This window comes from Scyliorhinus torazame, chromosome 27 (genome assembly GCF_047496885.1).
Source record: "Scyliorhinus torazame isolate Kashiwa2021f chromosome 27, sScyTor2.1, whole genome shotgun sequence".
In the NCBI taxonomy this organism is placed as follows: Eukaryota; Metazoa; Chordata; class Chondrichthyes; order Carcharhiniformes; family Scyliorhinidae; genus Scyliorhinus; species Scyliorhinus torazame.
This window is the reverse complement of record NC_092733.1, coordinates 15,805,946-15,829,137: the sequence shown is the minus strand read 5'-3', so window position 1 is coordinate 15,829,137 and position 23,192 is coordinate 15,805,946. Positions and strand designations below refer to the sequence as shown.

At 44.6% G+C, this 23,192-nt stretch overlaps 1 protein-coding gene across 4 annotated transcripts in view; it reads right to left on the bottom strand.

Annotated features, from left to right (window-relative positions):
• Positions 1-3,957: 3,957 nt before the first annotated feature.
• The window catches only part of hook2 (hook microtubule-tethering protein 2), a 75,360-nt gene continuing 56,125 nt past the window's right edge, over positions 3,958-23,192 (bottom strand). For 3 of the 4 annotated variants that reach the window (XM_072490996.1, XM_072490999.1, XM_072490998.1), the window contains 8 exons: positions 19,936-20,076; positions 17,207-17,294; positions 13,589-13,623; positions 12,420-12,502; positions 9,705-9,808; positions 9,247-9,351; positions 6,960-7,031; positions 3,958-5,256 (listed from right to left, as the gene is read on the bottom strand). In XM_072490996.1, coding sequence (XP_072347097.1) covers positions 5,116-5,256; positions 6,960-7,031; positions 9,247-9,351; positions 9,705-9,808; positions 12,420-12,502; positions 13,589-13,623; positions 17,207-17,294; positions 19,936-20,076 — 769 coding nt within the window. In that variant the 3' untranslated portion in view covers positions 3,958-5,115. The remainder of the gene's footprint in view (positions 5,257-6,959; positions 7,032-9,246; positions 9,352-9,704; positions 9,809-12,419; positions 12,503-13,588; positions 13,624-17,206; positions 17,295-19,935; positions 20,077-23,192) is intronic. The other variant, XM_072490997.1, reaches the window with a different exon arrangement.

Sequence of the window (23,192 nt, the reverse complement as noted above, 5' to 3'; positions counted from 1 at the left end):
GCTACCTTTATGAAGGAAGAGAATGTAAATGGATATGGAGAGGAGGGCATAAGGATTTTATTGCTTTCTTCTTCCCTGCACCTGGTCCTGGGAAATAAGAATACCCAACAGCTGAACACAATGCTGGTTTTGGAGAGCAGGTTAATGAGCTCTTGCCAATTGCACGCTGCAATTTCCCAGCCCCAGTTGGGAATCTGTTGAGATGGTCATCCCGGTCTGATCTTATTGGAAAAGCAACGTTCTGGCATATGTTTTCAGATCTGGCAGAGCAAAAGAACCATTGGCCGCGACCCAGTCCAGTTTGGAAACTGGACATTTACATAAAGCCTGGCATTAGAAAGAACATTCAATACATCAAAGCTCAACCCTTCAAATGGGGGATAAAAAGAAAACGCGGAACTCAAAACATTTGTACAATAAATGTGTGTACCTCCAGTTGGGCTTTATAAAATACATCAATTTTCTATTTAGTGTATTCTTTCTGAGCGGTTAACAAATGCGGTTCTGGTGAAGCGAATGCCTTTGCATGTGTAAATGACAGGGTTGGATTTTAAATGTGATTGAACACTAAATCACTGGAATGTGGTGATATTGGAATGTGCAAGTTGTTCCATCACTTACTGGTCGTGCCTCAGTTATCAGTAATGTTTTTGACTTTACAATAAAGGTAGATGATATTGCTTGGCTGTCCTTGAACAATTTGATAATCTAATTAGATCTGATGTTAAATAATTATGAAATAGAACTCTGGGCCCCTCAGTGACCAGGCCTCAGAATCCTATCAGGTTGCTTGGCTCGCTCATTGCCAAAAAAGGGAGAAACGTTTCATTGGACTTATGGATATTAACGGATTGGAATATTTAAATGTATTCACAGCTCTACCCCATCCCATCTCTTCAGGGGGCTCCCTCACTTGCTTCCTGCAATCTCAGTTCCTCAGACTCTGGTTATCTTGCCCACTCCCTTCCTTCCACGACTGCCAAACGCGCGCCTTAAATAAGTGTGGGAATTCCACCTCTTTTGCCAAGCCTTTTGCCACCCCTCCGTCCCTCCCTCCAACATCGCCTTCAGCCCGGTGACCATTTTTATAATCAGATTCCAACTCTGCACTTTGGGTGTCTGGCTAAGTGAAGGGCGCTATAAAAATGCAAATTGTTGGGGAGTCTGGGGTGGGAGCACTGTGGACAGACACTCACGACAGATTCATCTCGGATGCAGAGTAGCACAGACCAGTTAGTTGTGAACATTTGTCAATTGTCCACAGATTCATTTCCAATTGGATGGAAAATATTTCATCGATTAAAGCCCAATTAACCCGTCCGATATTGAAAGACAATTATTTCCCCCACAATGGTTTGAACATTCCCAGTGGAAGAAAATTCAACTATTCTAGCCAAAGCTCCAAGATAGAGTATGTGGTGGTTAAGTTCACCCTCAATTCTAGTTTCAATTATTGTTGAGCCTCAATTAATTCTGGATAGCATTGTTCTTACACTGTCAGTCACTCGGGTCGACTTCATTTATTCCCCCCCCACCCCACCCCCATGGAGAAGTACAGAGATCAAAGGAAAAATGCTAATTCTGTCAAAGTATCTCAAGAAAGATGGACAATTGGGTTAAACATCAGTAAGACATGGAGGCGCTTTCAGAGTTAGTGTTTCGTATGGGTGCTGGCAGAAAAGATTAATCCAGAGTGCTGAGGTGGAGTTGGGGTTTTTTGTGGAGAAGGACTGTGGTTTAGTTAGGTGATGAGAGATCTGTGCTTAAAAAGATGACAGAAGGGTGGCATGGTGGCACCGTGGTTAGCATTGCCGCCTCACGGCGCTGAGGACCCGGGTTCGATCCTGGCCCCAGGTCACTGCCAGTGTGGAGTTTACGCATTCTCCTTTGCCTGCGTGGGTCTCACCCCCACAACCCAAAAAGATGTGCAGGGTAGGTGAATTGGCCACGCTAAATTGCTCCCAATGGCGATACTTCTACATGTGGGAATGTGCAAGGAACCCGAGTGACACTGTTGAAAAGTCTCCCACCCACCTCCACAATAATGACTGGATAACATTACACGTTCGAAGATGCTAGAAAAATAAAACCGGCAAAAGCAAAATATTCTCAATGCTGGAAATCTGAAATAAAAATCAGAAAACGCTGCAAATAGGCAGCAGATCAGGCAGCCTGAGGGGAGAGGATCAGTGTTGACGTTTCTCTTAGAGTAGTTTTCATCAGAAAAATGAAAAGGTGGAGCCAAAGAGAAATGACGGGCAACCTCACGAACTTTACCGTTTTCACAGCTCATGTCCGTTGTTCTTCCCCACTTAATCCAGAGATCAGGAGTTCAGATTCCACCGTGGCAAATTGTCAAACTGCATTCATCAAGTTTGGCAACGTGGAGATTGACACCAAGGAATAAAGTGCGACCACTCTTTTTCAAGATGCCAATTAATTCAACTGAGGTCCTGGGGCTGTTTAGCACACTGGGCTAAATCGCTGGCTTTGAAAGCAGACCGAGGCAGGCCAGCAGCACGGTTTGATTCCCGTGCCAGCCTCCCCGAACAGGCGCCGGAGTGTGGCGACTAGGGGCTTTTCACAGTAACTTCATTTGAAGCCTACTTGTGACAAGTGATTTACATTTTCATTTTTCAGACAAATTGCCTCCCCTGCCTCGTCTGACTGACATCTGATGCATTAGCATGTACTTTCAAAAATAAATTTAGAGTAGCCAATTCTTTTTTAAAAATCCCAATGAAGGGACTAAATTGCGTGGCCAATCCACCTACCCCTGGATTGTGGGGGTGAGAGTCACGCCAACACGGGGAGAATGTGCAAACTCCACACGGACAGTGACCCGGGCGGGCCAGGATAGAACCCGGGTCCTCGACGCCGTGAGGCAGCAGCGCTAGCCACTGTGCCGCCCTCTTTATCTGCATTGCTACACTGATCTTTCAACACTCGCTTCCATATGTCAGAATTGGCATGATGTGGCATTCCAAGATTCTCAGCTTCGTTTTCAAGGCTAATCAGGAGATCAATTTAATCTTTTTCATTTTTTGAAATGCATTCTTTGGGCATTTCAATCCTTCACCTTTTCTTCATCGCACTTTCCGTCCGACTCTAACTTACTCATTAGGTAAGAAAATGAATTGACCTGTGTGATCGCTCATTCTTCACTGGTGATCTTACATTCTGGTATGATTTTCCTGTTGGACACTTACCAGACATTGTGTTTTGTTTTACAATTTAGGCTCAACCCTTGCTCCTCACTTTCATTCACTACTCCAACCAAAACCTTTGCAGTTTCTCTTCAGAGTCGGCAATAAGAACGGTGTCATTGGCGCCTCTTATGTTGTTCAAAAGTTGTAACTCCAACTAATAATCCAGGAAGGTCTTCAATCTCTCCAAGAATATTTTCAGTATACAATGAAATAAATCGGGGGAGAAATTCCCCCCCCACCCACCCCTCTTTTTATCGTCGCAAAATCATATAGAACATCAGTGCAGAAGGAGGCCATTCGGCCAATCGAGTCTGCACTGACCCACTTAAGCCCTCACTTCCACCCTATCCCCGTAACCCAATAACCCTATCTAACCTTTTTGGTCACTCAGGGCAATTCATCATGGCCAATCCCCCTAACCTGCATGTCTTTGGACTGTGGGAGGAAACCAGAGCACCCGGAGGAAACCCACGCAGACATGGGGAGAACGTGCAGACTCCGCGCAGACAGTGACCCAGCGGGGAATCGAACCTGGGACCCTGGCGCTGTGAAGCCACAGTGCTATCCACTTGTGCTACCGTGCTGCCATTTAGATTGGTGTCAACTTTTACGGCTAGTAAATTGCTCCTGGCTTTTTAAGCAGCGCAATAATTAATGGCTGCTGAGATTCCTCTAGAGTTGTAAACTTCATTCAAGAGTCAGTTTGTCTATTCCAAAAGCGTTAAAAATCACAAGCAGCCAGCTACGCTTACATATATAAAGGACACAAACTTTATTTAAGTTAACAAAAATGTAGGACAACTGATAGAATCCAGACTCCATAATCTAGACGCTGCGTTGAGTACAGCTGAGATTCAGTTTAAATATAAATTAAAGTGTTTTCTTAAAAAAAAAGAATTCAGTTCAGCTAATGATTTCTGATCATTTCGCAGTCTGACTCCCCACGTGCTGGAGACCTTTACACCAGCGAGAAAATCATAAAAGTTAATTAGCCACAAAACCTAGTAAAATTCAACTCACCTAAATCATCCAGAGAGAATCAAATCTAAAAACGTTCAACTTCCTCATCATTAGAAGAGACAGAAAACACTATCATTTAGGGGGAGGGACCACATCCCATTGCCTTCATTGGGATGGGCAGAATCACCTGTCCCACTTCAATGCAGGCTTTTGAGCCTGCATGCCACCATTCAGTCTAACCAGAATCAATCAGCTACCAGCTAATAGTAAAGTGCAAGGACCTTGGGTATAAGCCATGCCAGTAATCCAGAGCAACCTGGCATCGTCAGTCAGACCTACAACTGCTTCTGTAACGTAACGAGACTCAGACACTCCCAAGCTGAAAGACAGCTCTTAAAAAGGAAAGCAGCAACAGTGTAAAAAAATGATTGTATCAATAGTCGTAGGGTTATTGCAGAGGAAGGCCCACACATGCCTACTTCACATTCATGTGGAGTAGTGGTGGCAAAAGGGGAGAGAATACCGACCGAGTATCTGAGACTGGCCATACGAGGGGGATAAATGAATACAGTTTAGGGAGAAAAATCATTCGTCACACCCTGGGTCATGGACAGCCCTGGATTTAATCCAATTCTCTTGTACGGTCGTGTCCCTTGCTAGTTGTCCCCAAGGGTATCATCGATATTTGGTGTAGTTCTTTAAAAAAAGCTTTCAACGTTGAACCAAAACCATGTCTCTGGTTTCTAAAATGATTAGGAACGGAAGGTGCCAACGTAAAGAATTCTCCTGCCGGGTAACTTAAAAACCTGATGGTAGGGAGAGTGGGGAAAAGAATGGTACACTCGGTAGCCTTTTGGACAGAAAGCAGTTAGTGTTTTTTTGGGGGGGCTGTAGTTGCATTGAGATACTCTAATTGCACTTGATGTTAGTGTGCTGGATTGACAGTTTATCTGGTCACAGACTGGTGCAGCCAGTTTGGGTGTATGCGACGCGCGTTGGTGGCTTGTCTCTGTTGAGCCAGGAACGACTGGGCTGGACCTTGGCCCCGAGACCTTTCTTCCGATACTTTCTGGTGAAGAGCCATTCCCTGTGGGAGAGTGAAGCGGAAATGATGCAAGCCCAACATTCCAAGGTGGATAAGTCAACAAGTATAAAGAAACGACCGAAGTCTGATTACTTCAGACAACAACCACTCCCATGCAGGCCCCAATCCCGAAAGACGTGCTCGTCATGTGAATTGGACATTCTGAATTCTCCCTCTGTGTACCCGAACAGGCGCTGGAATGCGGCGACTAGGGGCTTTTCACAGCAACTTCATTGCAGGGTTAATGTAAGCCTACTTGTGACACTAATAAAGATTATCTGAAAACCTCTGGATGGATCAAGCTCATTTTAAGCATCAGCCTTGGCTCAGTGGTACCATTCTTGCCTCTGTGGCAGGATTCGTGCCTCCAAATGAGAAGATTATCGGTTCCAGCTCCACACTAAAAACCTGAGGGCATCCTCCAGGCGGATATTTCAGAGGAGGGAGTGCTGCTCTGTCAGAGGCGCCTTCTTTCAGATGCGATGGCAGCACCAAGGCCCCCAGGTGGACATAAATGATATCGTAGCTGAAGAGTAGGATAGTTTGCGGTATTCCGATTCTGGTTAAGCAATGCCTCAATTTAAAAACTCTCATCCTAGTTTAAAATCCTTTCATGGCCACACGCCACAACCTCCTCCCCACTTCCCCATCTCTCCAAACTTCTCCAGCTCTACAATCCCCGGAGAACTGCGATCCTTGGAAATTCTGTGCCCCTCCAGCTCTGGCTTCTTGAGTATTCTCGATTTTAAAATCGCTCCAACCAGCCCCCTTCGGTTGTCTGGGTCCTAAAGCTCTGGAAATTAGACAGTCTCTAAAACTTATCTCTTTGACCAAAGCTTTGCTCATCTGCCCAGACATCTGGCTTGGTGGCAAATTTTGTTTGCTAAACCTCCTGTGCCTTGGGAAGTTCAACTAGGTTGAAGGGTGCAATACAAGAACAGGTTGGTTCTGTTGCTATGGAAACAAGATGGGCACATACCCGACTGCTTGTTTGGAGGTAACGCACCAGAACGGAGAGGCTGGACTGAATGGCCCATTTTCATATTGTACCTTCTGCTCAAGGCACATCACAAAGTACATATTAGCTGTGAAGTGCTTCAGGGCATCTTGAGCAGGTGAAAAACAAAACCAAGATAAGTTCATTTTTTTCCTCAGTGGAATGCAGATGGACCTTATGGAGCACGATCAGCCTTTTAAATTCTTCTTTACCAAATAAAACCTTTGCCTAAACTCAATGGGTTGACGTAAAATGTGACTTGTAAAAAGAGTCCCAACGCAGGTATTAAAGATCAACTCTAGTTTACAAATTTAATCTCAAAGAAAATGTACCACCCCCACCACCTAGTGGCAGATAACGTGCAAGATTACAATTTCTGACGGACCAGTGTTCAAATCTGAATTTTGACTGGAACGTCAGGTTTTATCACCTGCAAAAACGCTGGGGGGGGGGGGGGGGGGGGGGGGGGGGGAAAGGAATTTATTTTCACCAATCTGCCCTGCCTGGCAAATTGTGTACTCAAGTGTTGGAAGTAATGTTATATTTATTGTCTCCTATCTCTCTAGTCTCTTGCAGATCTGCACGGATGCTCCCCAAATTCAATGAGTGATTATATATTTTTAAAACTCACAAATGATCGTCCATTTCATAGATTTTAAGGGGAGGAAAATTAAAAGCGGCATCTATTTTCGCAGATTTCTGGACTTACCATGTTGTACCAGGCACTGATGATCAGTTTCTCTTCTTGGTCTCTTTGGGACTTGTTTTTTTCAAAGTCATTCTAACAAGGAACATAAAGTAATTTGAAAAAAAAAAAACAAGTTTTAAAAAAGGTGCCAGCAAGCCACTGGAATAATAATAATAATCTTTCTGGTCACAAGTAGGCTTACATTAACACTGCAATAAACTTACTGTGAAAATCCCCTAGTCGCCACACTCACAGAGGGAGAATTCAGAATGTCCAAATTACCTAACAGCACGTCTTTCAGGACTTGTGGGAGGAAACCGGAGCACCCGGAGGAACCCCACGCAGACACGGGAAGAACGTGCCGACTCCGCACAGACAGTGACCCAAGCCGGCAATCGAACCTGGGACCCTGGCGCTGTGAAGCAACAGTGCTAACCACTGTGCTACCGTGCCACCCCAATAACAGTGCCTGCAGCTCTTCCTGGAAACAAATCCACTGTCAAGCATTGGCACTGTGTCCATGCAGTTATTACAGGCACGGCACGAATCAGACACAACCAGCTAGCAATATGGACATTCCCTGTCACACTATGAAGGGGAGGGGAGCGCTAACAATGTAATTTGAGGCAACCTAAATGTGTTCTCTTAATTGTTTTTTGCAGCAAGCAATGAGATGGATTAAGGATTTGCCTCGTCCTTTGTAACTTTAAGAATGGGATAAAAAAAACTGTATTTATTTGGTTACAAGACATTCTACATTGAACCAGCAATTCATGTAAAAGGGTATATTATACGGCTGAGGAATCAAACGTTAATCTCTATTCCTACAAGAATGTTGTCTAATGAAATCCAAGACAGTTAATGAAGAGAATGAATAACTGTCAGGTGGACAAGGAAGATCCCAAGTTGTATCCCTGATTTTCGCCCAGTTAGCTTATCTCACTGAAGTAGGGCTGGGGAAATTGGTGGCCATACAATTTGAACTCCAAAGCCATGGGATAAAACGAGGGAAGTCATTTATTGCCAGGCTTCTTGTTTGTTAATTACCGGCCATCCTCGGGAATGGCCACTACTGACTGATACCCCGCGGCTGCTGACATCTGTTGACTAGGGTCACACAACAGGTGCAACACGTGCGTGCTACTGTGCCACAAGGAGTCAGCAGGCAGTAGCAGCAACGGGGGGAAAAACTGGGAAGGAATAAGAAAGAGTGAAAACTGCTGGTAACGGCTATAGGATCCTAGCAGCTGGTGAAGCCAGAACCAAGACACAGAGCTTTTCTTTATGGAGAGAGTTTATGGACTTGTTCAGTCTCAAAGCTCTCCTCCCACTCAACCCAGTGCCCCAGCTGTCCCCTATTTCTATGTGATCAAAGAAAGTTCATACCCCTCACCCGTTTCTTTTAACTGCAGCAATGTAATTGACATTAACAAACCATAACAAAGTAATTGACATGACATGAACAGCTATGCCCTCCTCACTGTAGGATATCAACTCATAATAATTCACGGTAGAAAGAAATTATTTTTTGGTTCAAACTCAGAATTGTAGAGGCAAAGAAATCTCAGATATACACCCCAAATTCCTCTGCATATCACCTAGAAGGCCATGGCCAACATGCAAGATACTGCAGGGGAGACCTGCTTAAGGTTTCTGAAGGTTTTTGGAGATATCAGAAGGAAAAAGATGGCATAGTTTGTTCTGTTGGTAACAGGATTTTGCAAAAAGCTAAACAAATCGTTTGTATTCTCTCCTCCGGTGTGAACATTCCACCCTATGCAATTAAGCTACCAATCAATTGGAAAATTAAATGATGGCAAAAACAATTAAGCCAAGCAATTACTGCTATTCTGAATACAAAGGCATCTTGCACTCCCTGCGTAGCTTCTCAACTTAGTGTCACTCCAGGGAACTGGTGTAATCTCATACACTGGGCTGTTCCAGTAAAACAGCTAGACAGCAAACAAAAGCTGTAACTTTAAACGCCCGAGATTTTGCTAGAATTTCTATCAAACACAAGGGCATTTCAAAGATTGAGTAAATGGTTCTCCTTCTCTTGTCCAGGCAACAGGGGGAAACTGATTCCACTGGCAGAAGGGTCAATCGCCAGGGGGGGGGAAAAAAGGGCAAGGCAAGGTGTTATAATGATTTAGATGTGCTACACGAGAGAAGCACATTTAATAGCAACTTTGAAATGGGAATTGAATAGACACTCGAAAAAGGAACAATCTGCAGAGCTATGGGGAAGGAAGAGAGTAAGCGATACTAATTCGATGGCTCTTTCAACCCGGCTAATCAAAGGCCTCACCTCCAACAGTTGAATCTTAGTCTCTTTCTCATGCAGTTGGTTTTTCAGAGCTTGAACTTCAGGGGCATTTGTTGGAGTTTGCTTTGGGTCGAGTGTTTGGATCACCTGGGAAAAGAGAATTTTTAAAAAAACATTCTGGATGAGCTGGTCAAACTATTTGGCACTGGGGAAATGTTCGGTTCGTTTTATTTCTGGAATTTAAATGCCTCCCTTACCCTGGGTAATCTGAATGCGCCCAAAGTTAATTTGAAAAAATAAAATTGGCAATCGAAGAGATTCCAATTTTTTTTTCAAATTAACTGGGTCTCAAAGTTTCTTAATCAGACCACACACAGTTTACATTGCAAAACTTTGTATCTGTTAAGATTTTCTAAATCCTAGTTTTTCTCTGAAAAATAATTCCTTTCTACTCGTTTGTGAATCATACTATACCACCCTGCAGTGATCAAAGGACATACCGTCCGTGCCTTCTCCAGGTACTTCTTATATCTTTCCTCCATGGCTTTCATATCTTCATCTTTCTTCTTCAAAACCTCTTGCAGCTCATCAATCTTGCGGGCTGCTGCCAATTTAAAAACATGAATTGCACATTAAGGGAGCCACGTTTACAGTCTAATGGTGCATTTCATTGAAAAGTAATTTGCTTCCTTTAAATGAGACCCCCTGGCTTTCCAAACACTGCTGCAAATTGGTGGTAGGTCATGCATTGAGGGTCCAGGAGGGTGGGTAAACTATGCATTCTCCTTGCTTCTGCATCTTTCCCCTCCTTCTCCCAAAGTTACCCACTCAGCTGCATTGGGTCAGTTAGCTCAGTGGGCGAGAGTGTGATGTAGAATGATGCCAACGTCCAGGGATCAATACCTGCAACGGTTATGGTAGTTCTTGGAGGCCTCCTTCCTCACCTTGCTCCACACACTTGTGGAGTGGTGCCCCTCAAGCTAAATAAAACTAATTGTCTCTCTTTAAATGGAGAGAGATGACTATGGTCCCTCATGCACATGGCTAATTAGGTTTTGTTTTTATTCGTACATGGGAAGTGGGTGTCACAGGTTGTACCAGCATTTATTGCCCATCCCTAATTGCCCTTGAAGGGGCAGTTAAGGGTCACCCACATTTCTGTGGGTCTGGATCACATGTAGGCCAAACCAGGCAAGAACGGCAGATTTCCTTCCCTAAAGGACATTAGTGAACCTGATGGGATTTTACGACAATCAACAATGGTCAACATTAGACTTTTTAATTCCAGATTTTACCATCTACAGTGGCGAGATTTGAACCTGGGTCCCCAGCGCCATACTCTGGGTCTCTGGTTTAATAGTCCAGTGACAATACCACTCTGGACTCCCCCCGCCATCGGCAACGTCCTTCCTGCATCTACCCTGTCCAGTCCTGTCAGAATTTTATAGGTTTCTATGAGACCCCACCCTCATTCTTCTAAACTCCAGTGAATATGATCCTAATTGACTCAATCTCTCCTCATAGGGTCTGTCCCACCATCCCAGGAATCAGTCTGGGAAAGCTTTGCTACACTCCCGCCATAGCAAAAACATCCTTCCTCACATAAGGAGGCCAAAACTGCACACAATATTGCAGGTGTGGTCTCACCAAGGCCCTGTATCATTGCAGCAAGACATCCCTGCTCCTGTACTCGAATTCTCTCGCTCTGAAGGCCAACATACCATTTGCCTTCTTCATCGCCTTACCTTCAGCGATTGGCGTACAAGGACACCCAGGTCTCATTGCACCTTCCCCTCTGTCAATCTATAGCTGTTCAAGTAATCATCTGCTTTCCTGGTTTTGCTACCAAAGTGGATAACCTCACATTTATCCACATTATACTGCATCTGCCATGCTTTTGCCTACTCGCCCAACTTGTCCAAATCATACGGAGGTATCTCTTCCCCCCTCCTCATAGCTCACCCTCCCACCCAAGTGTGTGTGTCACCGTGTGCCAGCCCTCATTCCTACAACTGACAAAATTCATGACTTGAACTGCTGATGGCCTATTTAATTTCTAACCTGGCAGCAGAGTCACAGCAGTCAAATACTGGTGGAGTGATTGACAGATTACAGATTTATTGATTGCTTCATTGATTCATTTGGGACCTTTAAGAATTGATGCAGTATAACTTTTTAATTAGGCAGAAAATGGAATATCCACAAAGGCAAAGTTTCAGACAGGAATATGATAACTGCTGGTCAAAGTTAATATGGTTTCAAAAGACATTTTCATAAGGCCTCCGTAATAAATAGATCATTGTTCCACAATACATTTAGGAATAAAAATGTATCAAAAGCAAGGTTAGTGCAAGCACCTTATCTTTGTAGGAATGGCATACATGGCAGATGCACAAAGACATTTAATTAATTTGATGGACATTAGTGAATTTTAAGTAATGACCAATGCCTGGATAACAAATCATGTTCTAAGTGACAGACAGTGGTTTGAATAAATCAGAAAACCTCAGCTGATAATTAGGACCAATGAAAGTAAACAAGGGGCTAAACCATAGATAAGGATTCCCTTAAGAATGTGATCCATATGACTGATTAGGAAGAAGAATTTTAGTCTTCTGAGATTCTTGAAGCATCCGTGAAAATTACTTTTAATAAAGCCTTTTGTTGAAATGACCATTAATTTGCAAATCTGGATTTACTTTTATCTTGAAGCTTTTTGCTTTCAATCTTCAACATCAAGGGCTTTTCAATGTACTCTCAAAAGTTTTTTGATTTAATTTTGTACAAACGTACCAAGGGAATTATTGAAAATAAAGAGTGATTTGTATACCTCTTCAACCGGACTGAGTGCCTTATCCGGAATAAGAGGATCTTTCAGTGATGCATTGTCAGAGGTGAACGAAAGGACAAATTGAATTAACATTGGATCTTCTGGTGCAATTTGAAGAGGAGCAGGAAATTCCCCCATGTGCCCCGGCCAATAATATTGCTCCCCTAAGTGAATGCTCCAAACTTAACAGACTACCAGCTCACTCATCTCGCTGCTGCATGTGGATCATCGTTGGTGCTGCTGCATTTGACCACACAACAGCCAACATACTGCAAAGGTTCAGAGCGTGTGAGGGGCGTCAAGGTGTTTCAATGGGCCGAGGAGCTTCACAATTGCAAGTAATTTTTATTTCTTTCCGAAAGGTCCTCCGGCAGCCGATACTTACTGTGGCAGTCAACGGTAGGCTCGAGGTCATCAATGTACTCCCTCTTTTTCTGCAGTTCAGTGTGAGCTTCGTGCAGCTTCTCTCTGTAACAGGATAGAAGGCCTCAACGTGGGGCTGCAGCACCTTTCGCGAGAAGTCAGACACATTACAAGAAGGTGGGGCAAATCAGTAGAATGGATGCATATTAAGGAGGCAATTTTAACAAGGCATTTGCCAATATAAATTGAACTTCCACGATGAACTCGCTAAAAGTTATTTTTTGCACTGAAGGTGGAAAACAGTTGTCAAAATACAGCACAACTCCCTTTAAGAGGGGCAAATACTTTCACCCCACGTTAGATTTCAGAGCATCGAGTCAGCTAGAGGCAATTAATAATAATCCTTATTATTGCCACAAGTAGGCTTACATGCAATGAAGTTACTGTGAAAACCCCCTCGTCGCCACATTCCGGAGCCTGTTCGGGTACACAGAGGGAGAATTCAGAATGTCCAATTCACCTAATAAGCACGTCTTTCGGGACTTGTGGGAGGAAACCGGAGCACCCGGAGGAAACCCACTCAGACACGGGGAGAACGTGCAGACTCTGCGCAGTGACCCAAGCTGGGAATTGAACCCGGGTACCCTGGTGCCGTAAAACAACAGTGCTAACCACTGTGCTAACGTGTTGCTGGAGACTCAAGCTGATGAACTAAGCCACAGGGCAGTGGGTTTGAAAGAATGGAGGTCAGACCCTTAGCTGTCCTCTACCCTAATATTGGTTGAGTACTGTTCACATTAAGTGAACCGAACAGGAACTGGGCCAGAATCAGATAGCCTCGTCTCCTGCAAGATAAAACCATTTTGGATCGGATTATTGAAAGAAAAAGAAATGGAAGCAATGAGAAAACAACACTAGACAATGGGCAGTAGTGAGAGCAACAAGCTGGTCGAGGAAGCAGGCCTCACTTCTGGACCACTTTCATCTTGAAGAGGTGCTTTTCAATGTACTCTCAAAAGTTTTTTGATTTAATTTTGTACAAACGTACCAAGGGGGGAGGGTGAGAGAGAGAGAGAGAGAGAGAGAGAGAGAGAGAGAGAGAGAGAGTTCTCGCCGGCGTTAAGGGCTGGAAAATTTGGTTCTCAAATTTCATCTGCATGACCAAACCTGTGGAGTTTCTTTTCTACTTACAAGTGTTCATCCAGCTTCCGTTTCAGCAGATTAGACTGCATGGAGAGAAAAAAAAAAAGGGGGGGGGGGGGGGAAAGAGGAAGGTACGGTTGAGTATCGATCACAGAAATACACAACTGCTCTTTTCATCAAAGATCCACTGAAATAATTTTCACTTTTACATAAATGGATTAACATAGGGGAGAGTGGGGGAAGGAATGCGTGATTGAGCACAAAGGACACAGAAAATGGCAGATAATCTAATGGGACTCCCCGTCCCAACTCTTTCACTCGACCATCAGGTTTATAGTATTTATATTTTAATAACGGTTTAAATCCGAATCCAGCAGGGCTCTTTCGAAGGCCGCCCTGGATCAATCAGATTGAAGTTACAGCTGGCTTGCCGTTTCTGAAGTGGACATAATCCAATATGGGGTGGATAGAAATGTTACTCCTCAACCACTTCTTCAACTCAACAGCCCCCACCAGTGTGTGAAAACAAATCTTTCTTCACTTCTACTCCAATTCTTCCCCAGGCCTCAAAACGTTTTGAGCTTCTTACTTCCTTCAGTCTGGTCTTTCTTCTATGGTCAAGATTTAGTAGTTTAATGTCCCACAGCCACTATTTCTTCTCTTCTACTTTTTCCAAGTGTTGTTGACATCCTGCGTTACAGGCCTTGGGTGTTTACCTTGATTTTCAAATTAAACAGATGCAGAACAGGCAATGTCGACTGAACATCAGTCCTGGGGTACCTAATGTAGCCAAGAGGATTCAAAATGTCGGAAAGGCCCTGCCTAACTACAGAGTTGTGAAGGCTCCTAAATAGGTAATTACCACACCAAAAGAGTCAAAAAACCCCAAACAAAAAATGAGGTTAGTGATATTTGAAATATAGCATTGTCTGAAAAGTATCGGGGCGACAATGTCTTTAAGCTCACAAGGTGGATTTAAAATCATCTCTAGTTCTAGTTGCGAGTCAATCTTTGAGGCAAATGTAAACCAAGGGTATGGCATCAATGGCCAACTTTGTTTCACACCTCAATTGCACCCCTTTGTATAAGCTTATTGTTCAGGTATTTGGTGGGAGTGTGGGGAAATTCAATTCTCGCTATTTGAAAGAAAACTTAATCAGAAGACTCTGGAAACACTCAGCAGGTCAGGCTGCATCCGTGGAGAGTGAAACAGTTAACGTGGGACTGAGTTTTCAAACTGGTGCCCCTGTTACCTAAAAAGGGGGTCAAGGAAAATCTGTAGATTTCTGTATTCCGTGACTTATTTTTGTATTATTTTAGTATTTTATGCCTATTAACCATTTTCTGGAATTCAAACGCTGTTTTCTTATGAGCAGCAAACATTGCCTTTGGCAAGTTAAATTTCCTGAAACTGTGTCAGAATTAGTGCACACATGCTGGTGCACACACATGCACAAAACGTGAAGATCAATACTGTAAATCTGCCAAGGAGAAATGGAGCAAGCTAAAACAGGTTGAAGTGATACACAGATTGAAGACTACACTCAAGGAAAACATCTCCTTCTGTGTTCCCTTCATTACAGCAGTGACTATACTTAAAACTGGCTGTAATTCACATTGGGATGTCCTGATGTTGAACTTGTGGTACTGCCCATCTCAAGTTTACAGTAGGGCCGACTAACCTTAACTGATCCAACCTATCCATACAAGTGGAGGAAATCGCCACGCTAGTCATGCAACGAAGAGGAAAGTTTTATGGTCAAAACACTGCATTATGCCCACAACAACCCAGCGAGTTTAAAAATCATAGCTTGACGCAAAGCATGTAAGACATTTGAGCGAGATTTTATTTAACATGAAAGACCAGTGAAAGAGTTAGGTGACCATTTTTCTTCCATAATAGCCAGCAGTGAATTCTATCTACAGCATTCAACCCTTTGAAAAGTCTCAGGTATCACCTACTTGCACTTCCAAAATTATTCTCGATGGATTTCCAATTAGAGGTGTGCAAATCGACCTTGGAATTGATCATTCAATGGCATCTGATAGTGTGCAGTACAAGCTACTTGTGAGGGGCAGGGGTCTTTACCCAGTTACCATTAACAGGGAGAGAGGAACCTACAGTGCAGGAAAAGACACTGCGCTCCACTTAGCAAGTGCCAGTAACATCAAACTTGGGGTTTTAAAAGCCTGTAGGTTGCAGGAGAAAGGCAAGGCTTGGGAAGGTGAAGTGTTTTAAAACCCATGGGTAAGGGATAGGCCAACAGTTGGAGAAATAGCACACCAGATGGGCAATAAGGAGATAGTGGCAGCACTTTAACCACTCCGTGAATTCATATAGGAGCTCAAGGGGCTTGATCCATTAATATTATCAGGCCATCTTCAACAACAAAGTAATCATTCATCTGTCATCTTCAAAGGGTTAAAACCACGCCCGAACCATAAATCAAGAAAAAATAAGCACTTTGAATGTAAAAACTGACCCTTTGGACGGTTTCAAAATTAAACGGTGATTTAACAGTAGCAAGAAAAATTATGTAAAGTGCACGAGGGCAACCAGTCCGTGCAATTTTCCATTGATTTGTGCTTTTGCTGTACACTAATGCTGGATTGATTTCTAATGCGGATATACTTACAATGACCTATTGCAGATGAAAACACACAAAAGGGAAGAGAAAGAAATACATTAGACATTTATAAAGCAAAGGTCATTTCATGTTAGTCAGTGCCACATTGTACATATAACATCTCCTCAGTAACGAAGATGCAGCTTTTGAAATACCTCGCATAGATGCCCAGTGAGGGCAAGAACAAATCTGCACAAAAGCAATGTTATATATGGGTTTTCAATCTGAAAATTTTCTCTGCACTCCCTGAACGATTCAGATTTGATCTCACCCCATCTCTGAAACCCTATCACAACTCTATGGAATAATTCAGATCTGCTCAGCCTCCCAGATTTGAATTGCCCCACCACTGGGGGCCAAGCCTTTTGATGCCTGGGCCCCAAGATCTGGAATTGCCTCCTTAAAAATCTCCACCTCTCCTTTAAGACCAAGATTTTGGTCACCAGTCCTAATATCACCGAATGTGCATCAGTATGAAAATTTGCTTTATATAACTGTGAGGCACCTTGGAACATTTGATTCGATTAAAGTTGCTTAATTGTTGTTTGCCACACCTGATCTTTCTTTAAATGCCTGTAGAATGGACGAGGATAACAATATAATATGCAATATTCTTGTTTGCGTTTGTAGAAACATCACCAGCAAGCTACTCCAACAATATTCCTCAGCTACAATCAATCACAGGGAGGGCAAAACGGACTGCTTTCATCATCTGCGCGGCATTTCAAATCGCATCTAGCTCCACAGGCAAAATTAGTGTTATGGATCTGGGCCCTTGAACTTCCATCAGGCTAAACTTCACTTAGGATGTGACACAAACATGGGTGGGTGGGCGTGGGTTATGGAGCAAGCAACAGCAAGACAGGCATACATAGAGGAAGGCGGGGGGTGGTACATCAAGGAATTTAACACGTCACTTGAATCGGCTTATTTCCCTCCAGCATTTCAAAACACCAAATATATTTTACTTTCTTGCTAAAAGGCCACTACGCTCTTTCCAGAAGACCAGGCCAGACAATTACCCACCACTCGTACTCACATCTTCAGCCTTGCTTCCCTGCTCCTGTAGGGCCCTTTGGAGTTGTTCCACTTGCAGGCGTAACTCAGTGATCTGCTGCCGATTCAACCTAGAGACATTGGCGAGCAGGGTTAAAAATTGCATTCATTAACGTTAAACTTCGCAAAAATGTTCATGTGGTAACTCCTGCTTCGGAGAAAGATCATGGGACTAAAAACAAAAAGATCACAGTGACCTGTAGGAACGAGTTTTACTTCGTAGCACAGGAACAAGACAAAGGCAATAAACCGGTAAGGCTTCTTTGCCATTGTCCCACTTTCATTTATCGGTCTTGGTTCCCTATTCCTCAACATCTTCACTCAACAAACAATCTTAGATTTTAAATTTTCACTTAAAGCCTCAACAGCTTTTTAGGGTACAAAAGTGCTTCTCACATTGCTCCTGAACAGCCCAACTCGAATTTTATTACTCTCCTTGTGCCAGACTTCCTATCTATCAGAGGAAAACAGTTTCTCCATCTTCCCGATTCCCAACCACAAATAGATCATCCCTTAATCTTCAGCACTCATTACAATGAAAAAAAAAAGGTGTTTACGGGATGTGGGCGTCGCTGGTTAGGCCAGCATTTGTTGCCCATCCCTTGAGAAGGTGGTGGTGAGCTGCCTTCTTGAACCGCTGCAGTCCATGTGGTGTAGGTACACCCTGTTAGGGAGGGAATTCCAGGATTTTGACTCAGCAGCAGTGAAGAAACGGTGATGTATTTCCAAGTCAGGTTGGTGTATGGATTGGGGGGGTTAACTTGCAGGTGGTGTTGTTGCCATGCATCTGATACTCTTGTCCTTACAGGCAGAGGTCGCAGGTTTGCAAAGTGCAATCAAAAGAGCCTTGGCGAGTTGCTGCAGTGCATCTTGTAGATGGTACGCATTGTTGTTACTATGTGCCAGAGGTCGATGGAGTTACTTTGATGGTGGTGGATGGGGTTTCAAACAAGTGAACTGCTTTGTCCTGGATGGTGTTGAGCTTCTTGTGTTGTTGGAGCTGCAAGTGGAGAGCATTCCATCACACTCCAAACCTGTGCCTTGGAGATGGCGGACATGTTCTGGGGAGTCTGGAGACGAGTTACGTGCTGCATAATTCCCGGTCTCTGACCTGCTCTTGCAGCAACACCATTTATGTAGCTGGCCCAGTTAAGCTTCCAGTCAATGTTATACCCCAGGTAGGGCAGCATGGTGGCGCAGTAGTTAGCACTGCTGCCTCACGGCGCTGAGGTCCCAGGTTCTATCCCAGCTCTGGGTCACCGTCCGTGTGGAGCTTGCACATTCTTCCCCACAACCCAAAAATGTGCAGGTAGGTGGATTGGCCACGCTAAATTTAAAAAAAAAATTAATAAATCTTTTAAAATAAAGTACCAAAATTACTTTTTTTTTCCAAAAAAGGGGCAATTTAGAGTAGCCAATCCACCTAGCCTACACATCTTTGGGTCGTAGGGGTGAAACCCACGCAAATACGGGACAAAGGGCAGCACGGTAGCATTGTGGGCAGCACGGTAGCATTGTGGATAGCACAATTGCTTCACAGCTCCAGGGTCCCAGGTTCGATTCCCGGCTTGGGTCACGGTCTGCGGAGTCTGCACATCCTCCCCGTGTGTGCGTGGGTTTCCTCCGGGTGCTCCGGTTTCCTCCCACAGTCCAAAGATGTGCAGGTTAGGTGGATTGGCCATGCTAAATTGCCCATAGTGTCCAAAATTGCCCTTAGTGTTGGGTGGGGTTACTGGGTTATAGGGCGGAGGTGTTGACCTTGGGTAGGGTGCTCTTTCCAAGAGCCGGTGCAGACTCGATGGGCCGAATGGCCTCCTTCTGCACTGTAAATTCTATGAATGTGCAAACTCCATACGGTTAGTGACCCAGGGCCGAGATTCGAACCCGGGTCCTCAGCGCTGTAGGCGGCAGTGCTAACCACTGTGCCACGTGCCACCCCCTGGCCATGCTAAATTGGCACTTAATAGGAAAAAAAGAATTGGGCACTAAATTTAAAAAAAAAATGTTAAACCTTAGGATATTGATGGAGTTCAGATTCAGCAGTGCTAGGTGTAGTTTATGCAACCTGTCCTCAATATTTCAGCTTTTGCTTAGTGTCTGAGAGCTGTTAAAACCCTGAAATAAGAGAGTGTAGGTTAGCTGTGCCGCTGACTTCTATCTGCATATATATGAGAATCTCAGGTGCCTCACAGCCTTTACATCAACATGTAATGCCAACAAATCTTGTGCATCTGATTTGGGATGTATCCTTCAATGCAGTGAGAGTCAATTCTAAACCTCCAATCTCACTAAATTGAGAGCTGTCTGAGCTTCTGGGGCGGCATACCTCGGGCTGACGGATCACATTATGGCACTTAATTTAGATTCTCAAGCCTCTGAAACTGGGAAGGTATATGTAACACTATACCCTAGCACTACGAGCTTTGACAGAACAATGTCAAACGGTTCACCATCAATATTCACCCCTTTCTTCTATTCTCTTTTCTTCCAGCTGCCTCTCCAAAAAAAGCACTTTGCGAGTAATAACGAATGTGCTATGTGGTAAAACCACTCGTCAAATCTGGATCGCAGTGACTTTCCATATGGCACATATATGTTATGTATGGATATATCACATATATATTATATAGCACTGGTACCGACCGTCTTATCGGGTGTAACCCCCTCCGCCCAGCCCCTCAGGCAGGAGCACCTTGCCAGCTTGTTGCTCACCTGTTTTCATTCTCCAGTTTGTGTTTGCTCCTGTTGGCATCATCCAGCACACTCTGGAACTCTGTTAACTGATTGTTGCTCGTCTCCTCTTGTTGTACACGCAGCATCTTGTTCTCGCGCTGCAGCTGGATGATCTTCTCCCTGAAAGCATTACAGGCTACAAGTCAGTGCCACCAAGCTAAGTACCAAAAGTAAAAGTGAAGTCGCCATAGTCCCAGATACCCATAGGCTACCTTCCCCTTTGAGGGGGAGAGCTGACTGGTGGTGGGGATTTAACCTCAAGGTCTCTTGAGGGGCAAAGTTGAGAAAGCGGGGCCCTTCATGAATCACCTCGGTCGGTACGGGAATTGAACCCACTCACTCCGCATCACAAACCAGCTGTCCAGTCAACTGAGCTAAAGTGGTCCCCAAGTACCAAGCTTTATATGGTACTTCTTTTTAAAGGAAGACACCAGCAGTTTGAGCTCTTTAGAAAGAAGGACCGTGTATTTATATGGCACCCTTCATGATATCTACTTCCAATGAATACAGTCATAGACTCACACAGTGAAACACAGAAATTAGAAGCAGTGGTAGGCCATTCAGCTCTTCGAGCCTGCTCCGCCATTCAATATGATCATGGCTGATCATTCAACCGTTTTCCCCCAATATCCTTTGATCCCTTTATCCCCAAGAGCTATACCAAACTCCTTCAGAAAACATACAATGTATTGTCCTCAACTGCTTTCGGTGGTGGTAGAGAATTCCACAGGCTCACCACTCTCTGGGTGAAGACATTTTTCCTCATCTCAGTCACCCCGTAACCTTCGACCGTGACCCCTGGCTCTCGACTCCCCCACCACCGGGAACATGCTTCCCGCATCTATCCTGCCCAGTCGGGTTCGAATTTCATACAGTTCTTTAGTGTCCCCACCCCCCCCCCCCCTCTTTGAAATTCCAGCGGGTACATTCCTAACCGGCTCAATCTCTCCTCATACGGCAGTCCCAGGTACAAGTCTGGTAAACCTTTTCTGCGTGCCCTCCAATGATAAGGAGACCAAAACTGCACACAATATTCCAGGTGTGGTCTCACCAAGGCCCTGTATAACTGCAGCAAGACACCCCTGTTCCTGTCTTCGAATCCTCTCACTACGAAGGCCAACGTACTATTTGTCTTCTTTACTGCCTGCTGCACCTGCATGCTTACTTTCAGGGACTGGTGTAGGAAATTCGCTTATTGTCACAAGTAGGCTTCAAATGAAGTTACTGTGAAAAGCCCCTAGTCGCCACATTCCGGCGCCTGTTCGGGGAGGCTGTTACGGGAGGACACCCAGGTCTCGTTGCACATTCTCCTCTCCCTTTCAGATAATAATGAAGGAGGTGGTCCTCCAGCCCATCTCGGTCAGCTCTTTGAAAGGTCTGTCCCTGCTCCCTTGCCAAGGCCTGAAAATTTCTGATCCAGTCGCACAATAAAGGAATTGCATTTGTACAGCACCTTGTCAAGGCCTCCCATCCCCTAAAGAGCTGAATGATTCATCGGCCTAGGCTAGCAGTCCCAGCATACTCACTATCGCTTAGATAAGTGTGGCAGCCATCCAGCGCGCAGAACCCCCACAAACTGTAGAGATAAATCTGTTTGAGCTAAATCAGTTGTGATGTCAACACCAGCCAGGCCAAGCGGAAGAAGCTCCGCCCACCTCCAACAGCAACACAAGGTTCTCCCAAAATATTTTTGATGCGTTACTACTTGCAATATAGGGTCTTTCTAAAGACAGCTGGAGCATACGGAGAGAGGAGAAGGAAGGGAAAGCTAAGACACGCATGCAGAGCAGTGCCCAAACTTTGATAGGTTTTGAAACCCGTAGCAATCTACACTAGCTAATGTTAACTGCTGGATCACTTGTACAGCTTTCTAATATCCTCTAGTGGTAGAAATAGAAACTACATTTCCCAGTTTCACACAAAATATATCACATCGCTATTTTGCCTTCAGTCATGATCTGAAAATAGATTTGTATTTCTTCAACTTCAAAATGTTAAAAACCTAATTTTGCATTCAAGTGAAAAATCATTGCATTGCATTAATTTTTTTTGTGGTTAGATTTGTTCATGGGCTGTGGGCAAGGCTAACCTGGCCAGCCTTTGTTGCCCATTCCTAACGGCCCGTGAGGTGGTGGTGGTGAGCTGTCTTCTTGAACCGTTGTAGTCTACGAGGTGTGGGGACATTCACAGTACCGCGAGGGAGGGAGTTCCAGCGTTTTAACCCAGTGAAGGAACGGGGATATATTTCCAAGCCGGAATGGTGCGTGTTTTGGAGGGGAGCTTGTAGGCGATGGCGTTCCCATGCATCTGCTGCCCTTGCCTTTCCGGTTGGGAGAGGTTGTACTTGTCGAAGGAGCCTCGGCGAGTTGTTGCAGTGCATTTCGGGCATGGTACAATTCAATTGAAAACTCACATCAAAGGCACTCACTTTTCATGGAGCACGCTGCCGCAGATATTGTTGCCCTTCAGTGCCTTAGAGCTATGCGACTGTGTGTAATGACAAGTGTCTGTCTCAAGGTATTTGATTAAACTACAGCTTATTGCGATCCACCTGCAGTAACCAGAGGGGGCAGGAATCCTCGGTGGGGGGAGGAAAAATGAGTGCTAAATATTTTGTTTAAGTTTGAGCCTAACCACATGCAGAGATAACCTCTTGTGAGGCAATGACTTGTCATTTTTGTAGTGCTCTTTGGTTTTTCAGTGCACAGTGCCTTTAAGTTCCAAGGCCTGCAAGCTGTCTTTTGGGTTGTTGGGTCGCCATGCACAAAGTCATGGAATTTACAGTGCAGAAGGAGGCCATTTGGCCCATCGAGTCTCCATCGGCCCTTGAAAAGCGCTCACTATCGCTTAGATAGCCCACGCCTCCGCCCTATCCCTGTGAGCAAGTAACCTCGCCTAACCTTTATTTATTTCTTTGGACACTAAGGGGCAATTTATCATGGCCAATCCACCTAACCTGCACATCTTTGGACTGTGGGAGGAAACCAGAGCACCCGGCGGGAACCCACGCAGACACGGGGAGAACGTGCAGACTCCGCACAGGCAGTGACCCAAGCCGGGAATCGAACCTGGGACCCTGGAGCTGTCAAGCAACTGTGCTCCATGTACTGCACAGCGGGAACATTGGTGGGAGGTGACCTGCAGCATTTGCAGGTCACCATCACGGGGGGGGGGTTCCATCACTGATGGAATCTGCGCAGTGACAAAGGCAGCAACTAATAAATATAAACTAGTAC